Source organism: Protopterus annectens, chromosome 10.part0 (assembly GCF_019279795.1).
Source record: "Protopterus annectens isolate FY-2018-M chromosome 10.part0, PAN1.0, whole genome shotgun sequence".
NCBI lineage: Eukaryota > Metazoa > Chordata > Ceratodontiformes > Protopteridae > Protopterus > Protopterus annectens.
Genome location: NC_056744.1, coordinates 6,205,589 through 6,225,144, shown reverse-complemented (window position 1 = coordinate 6,225,144; position 19,556 = coordinate 6,205,589). Strand labels below are relative to the sequence as shown.

General features: G+C 42.7%; 1 protein-coding gene across 1 annotated transcript in view; it reads right to left on the bottom strand.

The window, feature by feature from the left end:
* Nucleotides 1–19,556, bottom strand: part of MBTD1 (mbt domain containing 1) — a gene marked incomplete in the record, with an annotated part of 2,241,711 nt that overhangs the window by 162,169 nt on the left and 2,059,986 nt on the right. Inside the window, 1 exon segment of the mRNA XM_044084938.1 lies at nt 8,436–8,513. Within this exon segment, the coding sequence (XP_043940873.1) occupies nt 8,436–8,513 (78 nt within the window).

The following is a 19,556-nucleotide window of genomic DNA, read 5'->3' as shown; positions in this document are numbered from 1 at the left end:
TTATGCAGGATGCCATGTAACCCAGGGCTTGCAGGACTTTTCTTGCTGTTAGCTGGTTCTGCTTTGTTAATGCCATGAAGTAGAGAGGGAGTTGTTCCTGTTTTTCTACTGTTAGGAATGCCATTTGTTTTGATGTGTCCAGCTCTGCACCCAAGAAGGTTATCCTTTGGGATGGTGTCAGCCTTGACTTTTTTATATTGACTGTGTATCCCAGGGCTTGCAGTAGATGAATGACCGTTTTCAAGTCTTTTGTTAACTTGTTTTTGTTGTCCGCTTGTAACAGGCAGTCGTCCAGGTAAGGGTAGATTTGAATTCCCTGAAGCCTGCAATGAGCAATTACTGATGCCAGGCATTTCGTGAATACTCTGGGCGCAGTAGATAAGCCAAAGGGCAATGCTGAGAATTGATAATGCTCTGATCCTGCAAGAAATCTGAGGTATCTTCTGCAATCTGGTCGTATGGGGACGTGCAGGTATGCCTCCTTGAGATCTAGAGTTACCAGCCAAGACTCCTTGCCCAGCATGGGAAGAAGTTGCTGTAGGGTCAGCATTTTGAATTTTGGAACAATGAGATATGTGTTTAAAGCGGACAGGTCGAGAATAGGTCTCCATTGGTTTTCTTTTCTTGGTACCAGGAAGAGTCTGGAGTAAAATCCTTGCCCTTGTTCCATAGATGGAACCTTTTCTACAGCTCTCATCCTTAGTAAGTGAGTTATTTGTTTTAGAGCTTCTGTCTTCTGATTTGGAGGTAGGTTTGGCATTCCTCTCTTCCTTGGTAGAGTATGGAAGTGAAACCTGTAACCTTGGTCTATTGTCTGTAAAATCCATTTGTCTCCTGTGATGTAATGCCAGTTTACTGAAAATAAGGCTAGCTTTCCGCCTAAGGGTGCTTCTAGTTGTTCCCTGGTAGGCGGTGCCAGAGCCAAGTCACTGTGATTGTCCTGTGGAGGTGGTGGTGGCTGGATCGGTGGCTGTACCTCGCTGGTTGTTAGCCTGCCACTGACGTCCCCTGTAGGCACCTCTGGATTGACCCCTGCCTCTTGAGCGCCTATTCCTGCCTCTCTGAGCTCTGGAGGTTTCTGGAAAGGACCAATTCTTGGAAGGCCAGTTCCTGCTAAACCTTGGAGGTTGGACCTGCAAGAAATCCTTGACTGTCTGGACAGATTTTGCTTTCTCTTCCACCTTCTTCAGCACCTGCTGTGCAGGGGAGCCAAACAAACTGAGCTTATCCATGGGAGCATCTAGGAGCTTTGATTTAACATGGTCTGGTAAGGACTGCTCTTTTAACCATGCATGTCTTCCGATCACTGTACCAGTCATGGCTGATCTAAAGGAAGCCTCCAGTGCATCATAGCCGCATTTTAAGGAATGATTACTGACCTGCTGAATGTTATGTATCATTTCCTAAACAGATTTTTTGTCTAATGGCTCATCCGAGGACAGTTTTTTAGTTAACTGGTCTAACATAAATTCTTGATACTGAATCATGTGGAATTGACAGTTCAAGGCCCTAGCTGAAAGAGTAGCAGAAGTGTAAACTTTTTTACCCCATCTCTCTAAGGCCCTAGATTCCCTTTCAGAGGGGAGGGGTTTTTTGGCAGAGGTAGCTGCTACAGCCTTAGGTCCCTGGGAGACAGTTTCGGGATCTGCAAAAGGAGCCTTATACAAATGATAATGTGTGTCCGGAACCCTGTAGTACCTATCGGGCTTAGCAGGGGCCGGAGGAAGAGAATCAGGAGCAGTACAAGCATCATTAAATGCATCATCCACAACAGTAAGTACTGGAGGAATGGCTAAAGGCCTATGCTGTGGCAAATGCAAAAAGGTTCTAAGCCTTTTCCTAGAGTCTGAAAAATCCTGGCCCTGCCATTGAAATTGTTCCCTCATAGCATGCAAGTTTTCCCCAAAAGAAAATTCCTCAGGCGGAGAGGCAGAAGGAATGGACTCTTCAGCATCAGAGTCTTCATAAGGAGAAAAAGGGCCCTCTGGAGGGTTAGAATTATCTGATTCATCAGAGGAGTCATCTGAAGAAACTGGCTCAGGGGGCTCTACTCTAGGCCTCTTCTCTGGAGGTGGGTGAGAGGCCCTGTCTGGGTGTGGTTGGGATCCCCGGATCAAAGAAATTAGATCCTCTGCTAGACTAAGCATTTGTGAACTAGAGCTAGGCCTGTGAGAGGGGGTCTTAGCAGGCACAGTTTTGGTAGATGTTGCTGCTTTAGCCCTGGCAAAGGCCTTAATCGACATGGATGCAGGTGGCCTAGCAGCTCCACGTGCAGGGGTAGAAATATCCAAAGGGATAGTATTAGATGAATCCTGAGAACCTGCAAGAGCGGGTGGGATTTCAGTAGCAGATTCAACCATGCTGGAAGAGGCCTCGGTAGGAGGTAAGCTTTCGGCCGAAGGAAGAACCGTGGACTCGGTTTCAGCCGAAACCGAGACACTCGCGGTTGGCTTAACCGCGGTTTCGGCCAAAACCGCGGACCATGAAAGTGTCGGTCCTTTTCCTTGCGCTTTTTAGATATTTGCGTAGTCGGAGTATCCGACGGCATAATGTAAGCAAAAGCGGAGCCGAAAAACTCCTCAGCAAATTCCGACCGACGTCTAAGCGTCCGTCGGTTGAAAGAAGCACAGGCTAGACAAGCTGCTACGTCGTGGTCTGGGCCTAAACAAGGTAAGCAGTAAGAGTGGAAATCTTTATGAGGTATTTGTTTCCCACAAGTTAAACAGTTATTCACTTTTTCTGACATCGGCTGAGGCAACAAAGAGTCCCCAACGGGGTACTTAGCTTTTTAGAGGTCTTCGGTAGTAGTAATCTCTGGTTCTGACCGACCGGCACTTGCGAACAGCTTCTGCTTCGGGCGCCACGCGGCAAGAAAGACTGAGGAAGATGGCGTCGGCTGATACCTTTATACCCGAATAACTGCAGCTATGACGTCGTGTGAAGTGCGACATCAGCCGAGGCCAGACCCAGACTTTGGAATCCGGCCGACCGAAGGGCTGCCTGACGACAGGACAACCCATTTGTAAGGACTGCAGATGCATCCTTGAAGGACATCACTGGGTGCTGACCCTTGGACATGCCTGAATAAAAAACTATTTTCCTCTAGATAAGTGAGGAAAGTGAGTACAAGAGCTGTTTTTCTCTAAGCAAGTGAGGAAAGTAAGTACCAAAACTGTTTTCCTCTAGGTAATGAGGAATTTGTACTTTTACCCCATTCTAACACCTGATGGGGTACAGAGGGGATTATTGTCTTTGGAGGGCCAGGAAGGCATGCACTATTCCCAGACAGCATTTGTATATCCTTGCATATGTCTTCACAGTTTTGGGAAGAAAGTGCAGTTGTGTAAAACCTTACCACAACACTAGACTATCCCTCTTTTCACTGTTGCAATATTCCTAATGTGAGTGATCTCCTGCCATGAATAGCCCAATGTTTCAGCCAATATACCAAAGTCTTTAGTACTTGCATGCACCATATTTCACACATACTCTCCCTGCATATGGCGTAGGACATAAAGGTGACATATGGATATACATACTCACAACTGAAAAAGCCCTAGGAGGAGCACAATTTCCCTAGAAGGGGAAAAGACATAAAAGCCCCTCAGCCAGGAGGGTAAGAAGAACAGCCTAGAGGAGCAGAGGAGCAGAGGGGCAGGAGGGAGGCAGCAAATACTGCAACAGTGAAAAAAAGAACATCTACTGTTATGGCAGGAGTCAAGTACAGACTAGCAGAAACTGCTGACAGGTGAGCTTTCACTAAAGAATATGCCACCCCAGCAAGAAGCAGATCACACAAATAAGAGAGAACCAGAGGAAACTGCTCAGATAGGGAATCCTGATGGTGAAAGAAAGAGAGAGAGGCACCAGACAGAAAATCTCTTTCATTTTGACAAATATGATTTCCTGGTAGTGGGCTTCCTGGTCTCTTGCAGTATCCAAAGCACATCTTCAGAAAAGAGGTGCCTAAAAGGGATCAACACCTCATCTCCCACAGCATCAGCTGAAGAGTGGACAAGTGAGTATGGATAAGAGACCCTTTGTCTTGTTTAAGTACAGTTATGTAAAATCTTACCATAACAGTAGATGTCCTTCTCTTCCTCTTCCCCTGCCTAGGAAAGCCTGACATCTGTCCAGTAAACCAAAGCCTTTAGATTGCTTTAAGGTATGCCGTATATCACACGTATGCTCCTCACATAGCATAAGGCATAGAGGTGACGTCCGGATGTACCATCCCTAGAACTGACAGCCCCAGTAGGAAGGCCAGGCCAAGGACAAGAGAAGTAATCAGTACATCCCAGAAGAGAAACTGACTGGGGGCAGAGGTAGGGAGTGAATATTGCAACAGTGAAGAGAAGGGCATCTACTGTTATGTTAAAATTTTACACAAATGTACTGTGTCCTTTCATTTTATTGTTGCAGTATTCATTACAATAGGGAGAGTGCCAAACCTCAGGAAGAAGAGAGAGAGGAGGAAGGACCAGCAGAGCTGTCTAGGAAGCCATGAAGGATGGCCCTAGCAAAACAAGCTCTAACTCTGGAAATCCCATTCAAGAAATGGCTTTAGAAATGCAAGAAGAAATAGTTTGCTTGGACACAGCCATTCCTAAGTCTCTAGGATGAAAGGGAACAAAGCTGATAAGATTTACAAAAAGTCTTAGTCTTATTAAAATAAAATTTGAATTGTTCATAAACATCCAACGTGTGCAGCACCTTCTCAATGGTACACTGCGGAGAAAGGAAAAAAGTAGGCAAATGCACAGACTGATTAAGGGACAACTCATCGCCATCTTGGGCATAAAAGAAGGATTAGTACGCAAAGATACCCTGTCTTTATGAAACACCAAAAAAGGAGGACAAGCCATAAGGGCTTGAACCTGGCAGAGGGAAAGGGGAAGCAAATTGTCAAATGGAACCTGGCTTACCCTGAAAAGTAGGTGCTTGAGTGGACTTGAGCAGCAGCCACAGAACCCTTTTTACCTTTGGGTGGAGAGTGTGACTGCCTGCGAACAGCGGCAGATTTGGAGGAGGTAACTCCTCTGAAACTTTGGAATAGGAGAAATAAAAATATGTTTCAGCTCCTGCAAGGCTTTGCCCTTATCCTGAAGAGACTTAAGTTCAGCAGCAGTGGCAGCACCAAAAAGATATTTACTTTCCAAAAGGGGCATCCAATAGTTTGGCCTTAATGTCATAAGGCAAAGCCTGAAGATAAAGTCTGGAATAACATCTCATAACAAAATCAAATGCAGTATCTATGCAGGAGGCATCAGCTGGATTTAAAAGAGTGGTGAGCAACCTGAGAGGTGGAACTCAACAGGGAAAGGGCAGATGTGTTGTCCTCTGAGTCAGCAGATTGGAAATCACTGGACAGACATAAGAAAAGAGGGCCAAAACAAACTTGGTTGCATTAGTCTGGTAGTTGATGGCACTAAAAGATAAAGTGGCAGCAGTATAAACCTTTTTACCCAGCATATCCATAACCCTATTATCTTCGTCTAAAGGAAGCAGCTTGGTAGATGGCAACAACTTGGAGGGCTTGTCAAAAGAGAGACACCAGAAGGATCAGCAGAAAGGCATTTATACAAAAATTTACATTCATCAGGCACCTTGTAAAATCTGTCAGGTTGCTTAGGAACTGGGAGCTGAGACTCGCGGGCCACACAAGCTGCTGAAAATGTATCCAGGAGGGCAGCCAGAACTAGGGGAACAGCAGAAGGCTTGGGAGACTCCATAAGAAGAAGCTCATAATACCATTTCTGGATATCAGAGACTTGAGAGCAATCCCACTTAAAGAATTCCATCATACTGGTAACAGTGTCCCCAAAGGAGAGTTCCACTAAAGGGGAATCTGGACTAACAGAATACTCTTCCTCTGGACCACAGTCCAAGGGGGAAGGGATATGAGAAGAGTAGGCCAAGGACTCTTCCCCAGAGTCCTGTTCCTCATCAGAGGAATCCATTTTCCCTAGTTCTTTTAAAAGGAATAGAAGACCAGGGAAGGGCAGGCAGAGACACCCCTTGAGGAGGCTTAAAGCCATTACAACATTAAACAACCCTTGAGTAAAATCCTGTCATTCTTGATGGGGATCCTTATCTGCAGGTGAAATAAGCTTGGTTATCTATTTCTTTTTCTGTGGGACATCTTCAAGAAGCATCCTGGGACAGTCAGAACCTTGGCGACACTCAATAAGTGTATTGAGGATCTCCTTCCTCACGAAGGTCTGCAGAATCCCCCTCGGTCAGCAGGGATTCCACCTCAACATCTTGATCGGACATCTGTAAAGCCTCCGAGGACATGCAAGAAGTCAGATCAATGCCAGAGTCTGATGAGGGTCACAGCAGAGTGATCCGAAGCAACTACCGTATGATCCTCTGGCCTTTCACTAGCTTTGAGAGCAACATCTGGGGGAGTCATGGGGACAAAAGCTTTGCAGACAGAACACTGCATGTGGTCGTGGGAAACACCCAAATTGAAGAGACACTGGTCAAGATGATTTTTATGGGAAATCTGCCTCCCACACTGACATTTTCCCTTTCTGGATGACATGAAAGAAACCAAAACTAAATAAAAAAGAAAGATAAGAAGAAACCCCAACAGGGCACGTATCTCAAATATGGCCCGATAACCAGCACTGCAGGAAGGTGTTCAGACTGACATTCAATGAAGGTGTTCGGACTAATGGCAAAGAAGTTCTGAGTGTGCGTGTCCATACATCACCTTTATGATCTACACTATGCTTGGTGAGCATTTGTGTGACGTATGGCTCCTGAGAGTACTAAATGCTTTGGTATACTGGTCGGATGTTGGGCTATGCCTGGCAGAAGAGCCCTTGCGTTAGGAATACTGCAACAGTGATATGAAAGGACATCTGCTGTTTGGTTAGCTTTGAATATTAAACTTTAGACACATTTTATTTTTCAGTGAAAGAAAAAAAATAAGAGTTTATTTTCCTACTCAGGATTTTTTATTAATGCTATTATTAAACCAAAAAGTTGGGAAAAAAAGCTTCAAGATGCACTGCAAAGCATTTAGAATCCTATAACTTCTAGGTGCCCAGTGGTCCCCAGACCCTTGGCTTAATTCCCTTATGTCCTCCAGACCTATAACAGTAGAATTCTGGCCAGTTAGGGTGTGTTAAAACATGAAGAGGAACCTAAAAGTAAGTCAAAGTGTGAAAAAGTAAGGATGAAGCAATCTATATGGATAATGCAGGGTCAGAATGAGAATAAAACAGGGGAAGGGGCACTAGGGAAGTAGAAGGAAGACTAGTGTGCAATAGAGGGCACTCTGAGTCCTTTTCTAGGGCTCCATTTCACCTAAGACTGGCCTTGCTGACTGCAATCAGACATGTGGGGGTATATATATCTATAGTCTGTAAAGTGGCTAATAATGAGTAGGTGCAAACTAAGACGGTCTTTGGATGAAAGTGAATGACCACATTTGTTTGATTGCAGGTAAAGGTCAATGACCTGTTGTAACAAAGCCCCACCCCTTTGTGGTTAGCACCACCCATTTAGTTGCTTCCTGCAGACCCCCCACTGCTTTGAAGTCTGGCTAGAACTAATATTAAAAATGCTGCAGTACTGTCTCATATGATGTAATTATAAAAGACAAGAGTTCACAGCACTAGGTGAAACCACGAGTGCTGAGAAAAATCTGACACAATCATGATATACCTAGATTTCAGAGATGCTTTTAAATTATATAGATAAATACCAGGTTAGCTGCTGTTGTCAGCCGTTTTTAAGTCTAGACTGCCTTCCTTTCAAATGTGAGACTCAAACCCTGTACCTTGTGTCTGTAAAGTGAACACCTTAACCATTATACCAACCCTCCTGCACCACATAAGTACAATAATATGCACTGCACTTTTTCAGTATGCTTAACCTCAATCTGTAGAGCATTATAAATACAAACTTCTAACAACGCATGACCCCCCACCCCCCAAATACAAAAATTACCTTTCTGGATAACACAGAATATATTTGCACAACTCTGTGAACCCCCAAAACAAATAAATAAATAAAATATGAATACTATCTTAGAATCACAAAGAACTGCTCCTCCAAAGAACAAAGTTTCTATAACACGTATAATGAAATAGCACATGATGATAATGCTCTGATAAATGCACAAGACATTTTAATACATTTTGCACACTACTGTTCATTCCATGAACAAGCCTTCCCCAGTAAGTTACTTAAAAGCAGATGGGGAATTGACTAGGAAATGTAATTTGCAGAAGAGCAAAACACTATTTCTTCAAACACGTTGATGGCTACTAAAGGAAAAATCCTAAATCTTGAGGACTAGTGAAATCATATGTTCAAAACTACTATTAACTTCAGTCTGCTCTAAGTACTCCCCTGTGATCCTGCACATTAAAACAAGAATATCAATGGAAGCAATGAGGGATGCAGATAAAGTAACTCACCTTTTTTGGGTCCTTTGTACTGCTGAGACTTTGTCTTTTTCTTTTGCTTGGATGAGCTGGATTGATTGTCTCTTGATGCTGAATACAAAGTAAATATGAATTAATTTAGCTATACTAATCTTCAGCATGCAAGCAATCAATTTATATCACAACAGCACAGGACTGATTCAGCATCCAAGCTATCAGTTTATATCAGAAGAGCACAGGACTGATTCTAATTCCTTTTAGACTTGCAATCAACACCACTGTTGTAAGAAATGCTGAAAATAAATGAAACTTAAGAAACAGATGTGCCTATAAATAATAACAGAACAAATCAGGAAAATTAAAAGATACGCCTAAAATTAAAAGATACGCCTAACCACTTGTTTAACTGTTAAAATATCATATTCCATGGCTGGCTAAACAACTCAGCAAAGTTTAAACTGTGGGAGTTGAAGAGTTCAGTCCCACTTTTGGTACACAATGTGACACTTAAATGCTGCTATGTATTTTCCACCCAATCTGACTACAATTGTGTGTGCAGTTTTTTTAAACACACCTTCACTGAATTATCACTTGTGACTTAGGCAAATTTATATTTATCCAAAAGTAATAAAACTGTATTAACAAATTAACATTTAAAAGCATTATTACTATATATACCATATAACCTAAGCAATACTGCATAAACTATTCAATTCTTGCCCCCTTTTTTTAAACAAGAAGCAGCTTTATTAAACCATCACTTATGACATAAGCAATCATGCATTTATATAAATGAAAACAAATCACACTGACAAAGTCCTAGTTGGAAGCACTTTACATCACAAACCATACTGACACACTCCCAGTTGCATACATTATAAATCACTTATAATCTACTCAATCATTTTCAGTCAAACATTACACAGCTCACTTAAGTCTTGCCTCCTTTTAAACCTCATTCCTCCTCTGTCTGTATTGTTCCCACAATTCCCATTTTTCCTATGTAGTTTGGTCCTACCCTTTTCTAAATATGACAACTCCAGTTGTTTTATCTCTGTTACGATATTCTCTACTTCTAATATAGTGGGTTTAGATTTTGATTTCCATTTTCTAGTAATTGCTTTTTTGACAGCCACCATAATTAGACACAGCAAGGCCTTACCATATCTAGGCAATTCTGATTTTATATCACAGCTCAGAAAAATCATCTCCCTCGTCACACCAATTTGCCCATCCAGCATCTTTGACAGTGCATCCTGCACGGAATCCTTAAAGTCCTACATCCCATTGCACTCTTAGAAAATATGTTCTTCTTTCTTACCCATCTCACCTCCAACATTTGCTGTCAACCTGAGGAAAAATTCTTTAGAGTCTACTTGGGGTATAAAAATATCTATGTAATCACTTCAAGCAAAAATCCTAAATCTTCTAGATTCTGTTGCATATTTGGGAGGCATACATATATCCTCCCATTGTTTATTTGTGAATTGCTTATCAAATCTCTCTTCCCAATCTTTTCTAACCTCATCTAATTCATTTGTAAGAGTTATGATGCAATATTTTATAAGCTCTACTAATTATTCATTTTTTGATGGCAGCTTCTGTTCTAGATTCTACTAAAAACTCTACCAGTGCTGGTCTTTCGTTTATCCCCCTATTTCTTTCTCTTTGCCTATACTCTGATATCAGTCTTTGATAGGGAAGGTAATCTCTAATCTATAATCCAAATAAATTTTTGGTGTCTTCCCGTTCTACTACCTTTTCCTCTCTAGTTATTTGCTCCCAACACTTTGGTTCCTTTGCCAGTTTTCTCCAATAAATTCCAACCCCCTCTTGCTTATTATTTGTAGTTGGTCAGGGACGCAAAAAGGTCGCAGCAAGGAAGACCCCAGCGGTTGAAAATCTCCGCCGCTATCAAAGGATTCAGGGACCATTTGTGAGGTTGTAGGATACACCTGCTGAGTCTGTCTGCTATCACGCTGGAACTCCTGGGAATGTGCGTTGCTAGAAGAAAGCGGTTGGTAGCCATCACCCATTACCATATCCTCATGGCCTCCCGACAAAGTGGGTAAGATTTGGTTCCACCTTGTTTGTTGATCTACCAGACCACTGCCATGTTGTCTGATTGTATCACAATAGTCCAGACGGCAGCAGGGGATGGAATGCTTGCAACGCCAGAAGCACCACCCTCAGCTCTAGAACATTTATATACAGCTGGGCCTCCATTTCGGACCAAGTCCCTTGGACTGTCTGTCCCTGAAATAGCCCCCCCCACCCCATCAGGGAGGCATCCGTGGTCACTGTAACCTTGGGCTGTTGGGGGGAGAAGGGGTGAGACCACCGTGACGGACTGTGCGCTATCCACCAATTTAAATCTTGCTTGCACCTGTGAGTTACCCGAATCTTGGCTGAAAGAGGGTACTGAAAGGGATACCATTGGGTGAGTCATTGCCATTGTAGAACCTTCATGTGAAATCTGGCTGGGGGACAATAGCAATGGAGGCTGCCATGGAACCCAACAGCTGGAGAACAGAATGAGCTATGGATTTCTCCCTTGAAAAGACTGGAATCAGTTGCTGCTTTATCCTTACAATTCTGTGCTCTGGAATGGATGCTCTGCAGTTCTGTGTGTTCAAGATGACCCCTATGAATTCTGTGGACTGAGATGGGGTGAGATTGGATTTTTGCCAGTTTATGGTTATGCCTAGCCTTTCTGTAGTGAGAAGAGAGTATGCCAGAGCTTCTTTCAATAGTTGTCTGGTGGGAGCGTAGATGAGCCAGTCGTCTAGGTATAGAAACACCTGGACTACTTGTAGTCACAAGTGAGCTGTGACAACTGCCATGCACTTTGTGAACACCCTGGGGGCTGTAGAGAGTCCAAAGGACAGTCCTCTGAACTGGTAATGACTGGCTCCCACACAGAAGCAAAGGAATCTTCTTGATGGTCTGTCCAATTTTATGTGGTAGTACGCATCTTGAAGATCTATCGAGTACATCCAATCGTCTTTTTCCAAAAGCGGAAGGATAGACTGTATTGTGACCATCCGGAATTTCTGTACCTTTACAAACTTGTTCAATACAATGAGATCCAAAATTGGTCTTCAGTCCCCGTTTTTTTTTACACCAAAAATAGTCTTGAGTAGAATCCGGATCCTATCTGGTCTGGAGGGACTATCTGGATGACTCTTTCTTAGCAGCTTTAAAAACTCTAATGCAGCTTCTTCCCTTTAACTGGGAGGAACATCTAATAAGCTTGTTAGGGGAGTGGGACAAAGGTTGAAGGGGATAGGATAACCTCTGGTTATTATGCTTTGTACCCAGGAATCAGTGGTAATGGTTAGCCAGGCAGAAGGGTACAAAGAGAAACTACCCCCAACTACTTCCAGAGGAAAGTAGTTGGGCCGCTCTTCAGAAGCACTGGTAGGATTGGCCAGGGAAAGAATTCCTAGAACCCTGGTTATGCACACCCCCTCTGCCCCGAAAGGGACGTCTTCCCTGTGAGTTTCCCCCTCTGCTTCTAGGGGAGAACTCAGCCTGTGTGTCACGGAAAGAACCTTGAGACTTTTTGTGCCATATCTCCCCATTATTCTGGTTTCTGGAGAAAGCCCATTGAGGGGAAGAATAATGAATACCCACAGCAGAAAGGGTCTTAACGTCCTGTTCACATCTAGCCAGTGTGTTTTTAACCTTGGGTCCAAACAACGAAGAGGCTTCAATGGGAGCATTGAGAAAGGAAGCCTTGAAGGGTTCCGCAAAATCACACAAGCGCATCCAGGCATGGCGTCTCAGAACAATGCCTGAACCCGCTGTGCCTTCTGATGCATGAGATAGCAGGCACATGGAGGAGTTAGATATTGCTTCGATGGTGGCTAGATGAGAGGCCACTTTGTCACGAACCTCATCAGACACAGCTCCAGCCAAAGTTTCAGAGAGCTCAGAAATTAAGTCTCTGAAGCCTGGTAAAATATGCCATATAGTTCTGGGACCTGACTGCAAAGGTCGCTGATGCAAAGGTACGCTTCCCTATTCTGTCCAGAGCCCAAGACTCTTTGTTGGGTGGATGGACAGTCTGGCTTTCTTCTTCCGCCAGGTCCTTTTTAGTTGCGGCCGCCACCACCACGGCATCTACAGGAAGACCTTTGGACCAATGGGGATCACTAGAAGGAGGGGACAAAATTTTATCTGGCCTCCGGTGAATGGCCTCAACGGTGTCAGGAGCCTTCCACGCACGCTGCACGATGAGTCGGACAAGTTCTTCGTCAGGTGGAGTAACCCAGGAGGTAGGGGGCCGGGCATGAAAGGCCTGCAGGAACACAGACTCTTCAGAGGTCGGGTTAGAGGGCTGCCAATCACCTCTCTGTTTAAGGATTTCAAGGATATCACCAAAGGAAACCTCAGAGGGTGATCGAGGGGACCCTTCCCCATCATCAAAGTCCGTGTCTTCAGTATGGAACTCCTCTGTGACGTCCATGGGCTTCCTCTTGCACGAGCACTTTTGATGATCTTCCTCAAAGGGAGAAGCTGGGGAAGACAGCACAAAAGGGGTCTCCTATGGGAGTATGTCCTGAGGCCCTTGCACCCGGTGTCCACTAGGAGAAGCCTATGTGCATTGCGGTCCAGAGGAGGGTGGGGAGAGTGATAGCACAGGGTCGCCAACTGATGCAAGAGCCTTCTCCATTAGCTGGAAGGCCGGTCCACCTGAAGAGGGGTGGGGACCCACAGCAGGGGTCACCCCTCACACAAAGTGGCTCAGCCTGCCGACCCGGAGTCCCTGGATGGCTGTGAAACACCAAGTATGTATGCCACAGCTGACATCCTGGGCAATGGCAAGACTCTCCTGCCACAAAGGCAACTGTGGCTCCTTAGTGAGGTCTGCGCTATATCAAGGGGCTTCAAAGGCAATGAAGGAGGAGAATAAGTAGGGGTCTTTGGTAAAGGATGATCACCTCCCAAGGAAGGACAGGTCCTAGGGGGCGGGATACCTCTGTCCAAAAGCAACTGATCCACAAGACGCAACACATCGTGTTCAGAGGCGCTTCTAGTGGATTTCACGGACATGGCTGAGGGGGAGTCAGGTCTATCCAAGGACGGAGCAAGCTTAGTGCCCACCACGGGGGTGGTCTGTACTGAAAACAACAGAGCTGTAATGGTCTGAACTACAGGTGTCTGCACTGAGGAAATCATCGGTGCCGAAGGCATGTTCTGCACCGACGATGAGGTTGGTAGCGAAGTGGTTGTCAGCACTAAGGCCTGAGCCGAAAACATCAGTGACAAAAACTGAACGGTCGGTACCGGATAAGTTGTTGGAGCCAAAAAAGGAATGGGTGTTGAAACTTCCATCGACATCATAACAGTCTGCATTGACTGAACAGTCGGTGCTGGTAAGGGAGTCTGAACCAAGGCGATCCTCTGTACCAATGCAGTATGGGGCACACTAGTTGGTGCCGAAGTAGAAGATGGTGCCGATGGCCTCGGTGCTGAAGGTCTAGGCACCGAAAGCACTGGAGCCGAAAAAGTCAAATCCAAACTGTAAAGCTTAGCTTTCTTAGGTCTCGGTTCCTGACAGTCCCCAGCTGGGGACAAAGGAAGAGACTTGGCCATTTTTTTTGTTCATCACTCTTTTTCTTATGGGATCTTGGATGAGTTGAAGCCTCCAACCCAGAAATAGCCCCTGAAAAGGGAGATTTAAGTAGCCCCTTCAATATTAATTTATTTTTCCTTTCAATTAACGTCCTGTTAGAGAAGTTCTTACAAATCCTGCAAGGCGGGTCAACTGTTAACTGAGGCACACCCACACAGTACACATATAGGGAATGTGCATTTGAAGTAGGTAATTTATGGCCACAATCCAAACATCTTTTAAACCCTGGACTACCTTTTTTGTCTGCCATGTTAGAATGAAAGAAAGAGGAACCAGAAAGATACCAGCAATGGTACAAGAAATGCCTGAAGGTAAAAAGAAAAGGGGTTTACCAAAGATGGTAAAAAAAGGAATTACCTCGCAGTAAGAAGAGAAGAAGAATTGAAAAGGATTGAAAAAGGTTGTCGCTAAATGCGATAAGGTAAGAGATAACTATCTAATGACTTTTTTTGTGGAAAAAAAGCTGTCTTAGAACTTTGGTATGATGAAAAATATTGTACTCAGCTCAAGAGAAGTAGCTTGACACGACGGAATGGCGACGCGGGAAACGAAATCTGGGGTAACAGGGAGAGGGGAATTCTGGGTAAGAATTTAGCTTGAGAGCTGTGGCTGGCGCGAGCTTGGAAGATGGCTGGCTCGGTTCTGAGGTCGGAACCGACTACCCACACGTAAGGAATAAACGAGGATTAACAATATCAGATCAAAGCTTCCATTTTCCCAGTTTTCGTATTACCCTTTGTTTAGTCTAATCCCACATATCCTTAGCTGCCACACCAGAATCATTTTTAATCTATACTCCTAAATACTTCATTTTATCATGTCCCCATAAATATGGATATTGCTAAACCAATTTGTGTGTGGGTACATAATTTACTGCTACTGCCTTTGTTTTAGCTTCATCAATTTTGTATCCCGAAAAGATATGAAACTGTCTCAAAATGTTTCACAACACTGTAATATCTCTTTTTGGTCTTGTCAGGTATAAATTAATATCTGCAAATAGAGACAGCTTTTCTTGATTACCATACCAATTACATTCTTGCATTTCTGAGTCCCTTATTTTCTGCCAGTGGTTCTTCATATAATGCAAACAAAGGGGAAAGAGGACACCCCTGCCTGGTTCCTTTGCTCAAGCAGAAAGTATCAGAGAGGACCCCACCCACTTTAATTTTCACCTCCAATCCATCATATATTCTTCTAATCAACTTTATATTTTTTTTCAGGAAATGCAAATGGTTTCATTGCCCTGCTCATAAAGTCCCAGCTTACTCTATCAAATGCTTTCTCTGCATCAAGACCCACCAACAACAATGGTGTCTTCTTACAATCTGCTTCCCTCTGGATCATCAGTGTTCTGTTAGTGTTGTCAAATGTTTGCCTCCCCCTCCACAAAACCATACTTATCCATATCTATCAATTTTGGCACTGCTTTTGTCATTCTTTTAGCCATTATAGACATGAACACTTTATAATCATGGTTAAGTATTGAAATGGGCCGGTATGAAGATGGGTCTGATGGATCTTTATCCTCTTTAGGTATTACAGCTACCAATGCTTTCTTCCAGGATGTTGGTGGTACTTCTCTTAAAATACTGTTGAAACAAAACCTTCCAGATCTTCAATTTTTTTCTTCCTAGCTTCCAAACTTCTACAGGAATACCATCTATTCCTGGGGACTTTCCTGTAGACTGGTTAAACATCACAATTTTTATCTCATCTCCTCTTATCCTAACCGTAAGTAATTGAGCCTCATCTTCCTCTAACCTTGTCATATTTAATTCTTCCATGAACATTTCCATTTGCATCTTTTCATGATTTCCATATTTCTCTGCTTTATACAGACTTTCATAGAATTTCTGAAATATTTCTAACACCTCTACAGGATCTCTTGTTACCTTCCTTGTTACAGGCTCCCTAAGCTTACTGACACAGCCCTTTCTACTTTCTTTGTTGCCTGAGTCGTTGTGCTAAACGTTTTTGTGCTCTACTGTTATCAAAAACAGTTGCTTAACGGTAATCTTTCTAAACTTGTCCATACTATCACGGTATTCCCTTATTTTCTGCTTAGCATTTTGCAGTTGAGCCTCTTCTAGTTCTGCAAGATTCCCCTATTCTTCAATACTTTTTAACATTTGTCAGTCCCTCTAATTAATTCTTGTTACTTCTTAACCATAGCTCCCTTTCTTTTATTTCCACCCTACTTTTAAATGCCACCTTAATTTTACCCAACTCCCTAGTTATATTTTCAAAAGAAATGTATATCTTCTCTAATAACTCCTGAACAGTTTCCACTACCCATTCCTTAAATTCCTATCTTTTCAACAGATGTGGGTAAAACACAAGTGTCTCATTTTTATTTCATTACCCTGTGTTTTTATTTTAGTTATTATTGGCACATTATCTAAAATAGTTACTGGGTGTGTAATCAAGACCTTCAATTAAATGCACATGTTCCTGTGAAATGTGAATTCTGTCTAGCCTAGCCCAGTTTTTGTATCTTGGAGAATAGTAGGCAAATTCACTTGAACTCCCCATTACTGAATTCACATCTTTGATGGCAAATATTTTCATAAATTTCTTGAAAAATCTACCTTCCTTTGTCATACTTTCCCTTCTAGGCTCCCCAGACACATCTTCACGGTTGCAAACCACATTCCAGTCTCCATCTATAAGTGATATTCCTTCCTGAAAACTGATTATTTCTCCCAGAAATTTCTTAAGCTCCAGTATAGCAACTTTAGGTGGAATATAAAGACATGCCAGTAACCTCTTATCACTACAAATCTGCCATTATTATCATTTTTAGCCTCTTCTATCACTATTGGAGCTCATCTTGCAATTAAAATAAGCACTCTTCTTTTCCTTTGCCCCAGATATTCCGCTGAATAACCATCCTGAAAACCTTTCCTTTATCAAATTCACATGTTCAGACCTTTCTAAGTGCATCTCCTGTAACATAGCAATACAGATCACTACTCTTTCTTTTTTGCATTTATCCATGAGCCCTTTAGCATTTAAAGACATTACAGAAAGGATCATTCCATTAAAAAGTCATTATTCCCACCTTTTATATATAATGCCTTTTTTGTTAAATGAGTAGTTCCCACATTTGTGTTACATGCATAAACTGTTTGACAGGTTGAACCTAAATAAATACAAAAATAAATAAAATACCCCCTTAAAACCTATTAACTTAATACTAACACACAAAACTATGAACATCTTCAAATACTGAAGTTTTACCATGCTAATAGGAACAAAAATTCCAGACAGCCACACCCATAGACTTGAGTTAACCTAAAAGAAAGGTTAAACATGCTAAGACACATGGTGCAGCCTGTGCTTCTACTAAGTGACAACTGATTTGGTCTCTTCTTTATAGCTCTCCCAGCTGGGAAAACCCCTGAATGCCTTCAGAAAACATTGTGTCCTAGTCAATTTCTTTTCTCAGTTTTTTCCTTCAGCCAAACACTCTCCAAGAACCTGTAGCCTGTTTCTTTTTATTGGATTGTCTCCACAGAGACAAGAGAACTTGGCAGCCAGTTTCTCTTTATCAGACTGTTTCTGTGGAAACATGAAGACCAGCTGCAGAATTGCTATTGAGCATACATGTATTTGCTAGAAAAAAGTCTCATAATATTCAATGTTCTTTTTCATTCATTTGCTTACTCTTAAAACTTGTTACCAAATCAATCTAAGGTTCTTATTCCAGACATTTCGCCATGCAAGAATGACAAAAAGCACATTACTTTTTCTTCTGTCGTGCTCTTCCAAGCAGGCTTTTCTTTTCATTGCATTGTTTACATTTCTTAAAACTGAACAAAAAGAAAGAGAGATGGGATAACAATAAAAAAACGCAGCAGCTGTTTACAAATCCCCATTATACTTAAAATAACTGAGAAAACTTTACCTTGTAGCATGTAAAGAAAACCATACAACACAAAAATAGTGCTAGTAAGAAAAAAAATCTTTACTTAAAGTTAACTTTCTCCCTCCTCTTTCTCTCCTCATAGCATTTTTTTAAACATTAATGACATGAACTAGGGCATATACTTTACAGTCCTCCACAGGTCCAACAAATTCTGAAAAATCCAATATTTCCAGATGTTCTTGTTTTGTCATTGTAATCCCACATTAAGTTACTGTTTTATTATTGTTCATCTCCATCTCCTAAATCCTGTCTCTGCTTCATTTCCAAAGTACTCTCAATTATTCTAGTCAACCCTCGTGCTCTGTTCCTTCACTCCAACATTTTCCAGTGAAACACTGGAAAAAGTTTCATAGGTACAGTTTTTCTGTGGTCTTTACTACCAGAAGAACAAGAAGCAGAATCTCTTTCTATTTCACAGCTCAACTTTTGTTGGGCATTGTTTTGCATCTCCTCCATAACATGTACTTAATCAAAAAATGATTTTGTCCCTCCAGGGATGAATATTTTGAAGACAGCTGGGTACAGCAATTTGAATCTCAAACCTGCGTGTTGACATTATCTGAAGAGTGGAATAAATGTGCTTCTCTTCTGCCTGGTGTACAATGAGTAATCATTTTTCCACAAACACTCTGGTATCTCCAACTTTTAGTACTTTGTCCATCTGCCACAGTTCATAAGTTCACAGGTAGATAACTAGGCTATTGGCCCTAGGGCCTATACAAGCCTAGCCAAAAAGGTACCCTGACTTTCGCCACCCAAGAAAATTATTTTCCTGTGCCCCTGTCAAGCAGAACCACAGAAGTGATCCCCGGGGGTGAATTTCCTATTACCCATCCAATCATCACGATTTTTCTTGAATAGTGCTAATGAGGAGCTCTGTCTGAAATAGACAGGTAGTCTGTTCCAAGTAAAGGAAGTCTCTGGGACAGGAATCTATCCCTCCAGCATGTTCTGTTTATTGTGGTGACAAGGTTTAGGTCCCTAGAGCGTGTAGCTCAGAGGGATTGGGATTTCTTTAAGTGGAGCATGTCCAACAGCTCTGGGTTTGACATAACTTTGTATGTTAGGCAGAGATTGCATCTGAGTAGGTGACATGCAACGAAGTAAAGCTGGAGTTTTTTGAGTTGGTCTGTGAGTTTTTACCAAAGGGGATGACCATGCACTTTTTGGCAATGAGCTTGAGACCATGGCTTTGACACCAGGCATCTGTCTCAGTAAGGGCCTTTTGTAGGATGTCCACATCGTTAGGAGTTTTGATTATGGTTCCTAGTTTGCAGTCATCTGTGAATTTAGTTAGCCAAAGACTTCTGTGTTAGCCTGTACTTCAGAGAACTAGATACCAAACAGGAGAGGACCCAGGTCTGAACCCTGTGATACTCCACTTGTCACTGGTCTGAAGTCTGATTTGGAGTCTGCTACTTTCACACTGTGGGTTTTGTCAGTAAGCCAGTTGGCAACCCATCTTGTGAGCTAGAGATTTATACCTAGTTTAGTGAGTTTATCTATAATTCCAGAGTGGGGGATGGTGTCAAATGCCTTGGCGAGATCTAGATGGGCTGTGTGAACCACCTTACCCACATCT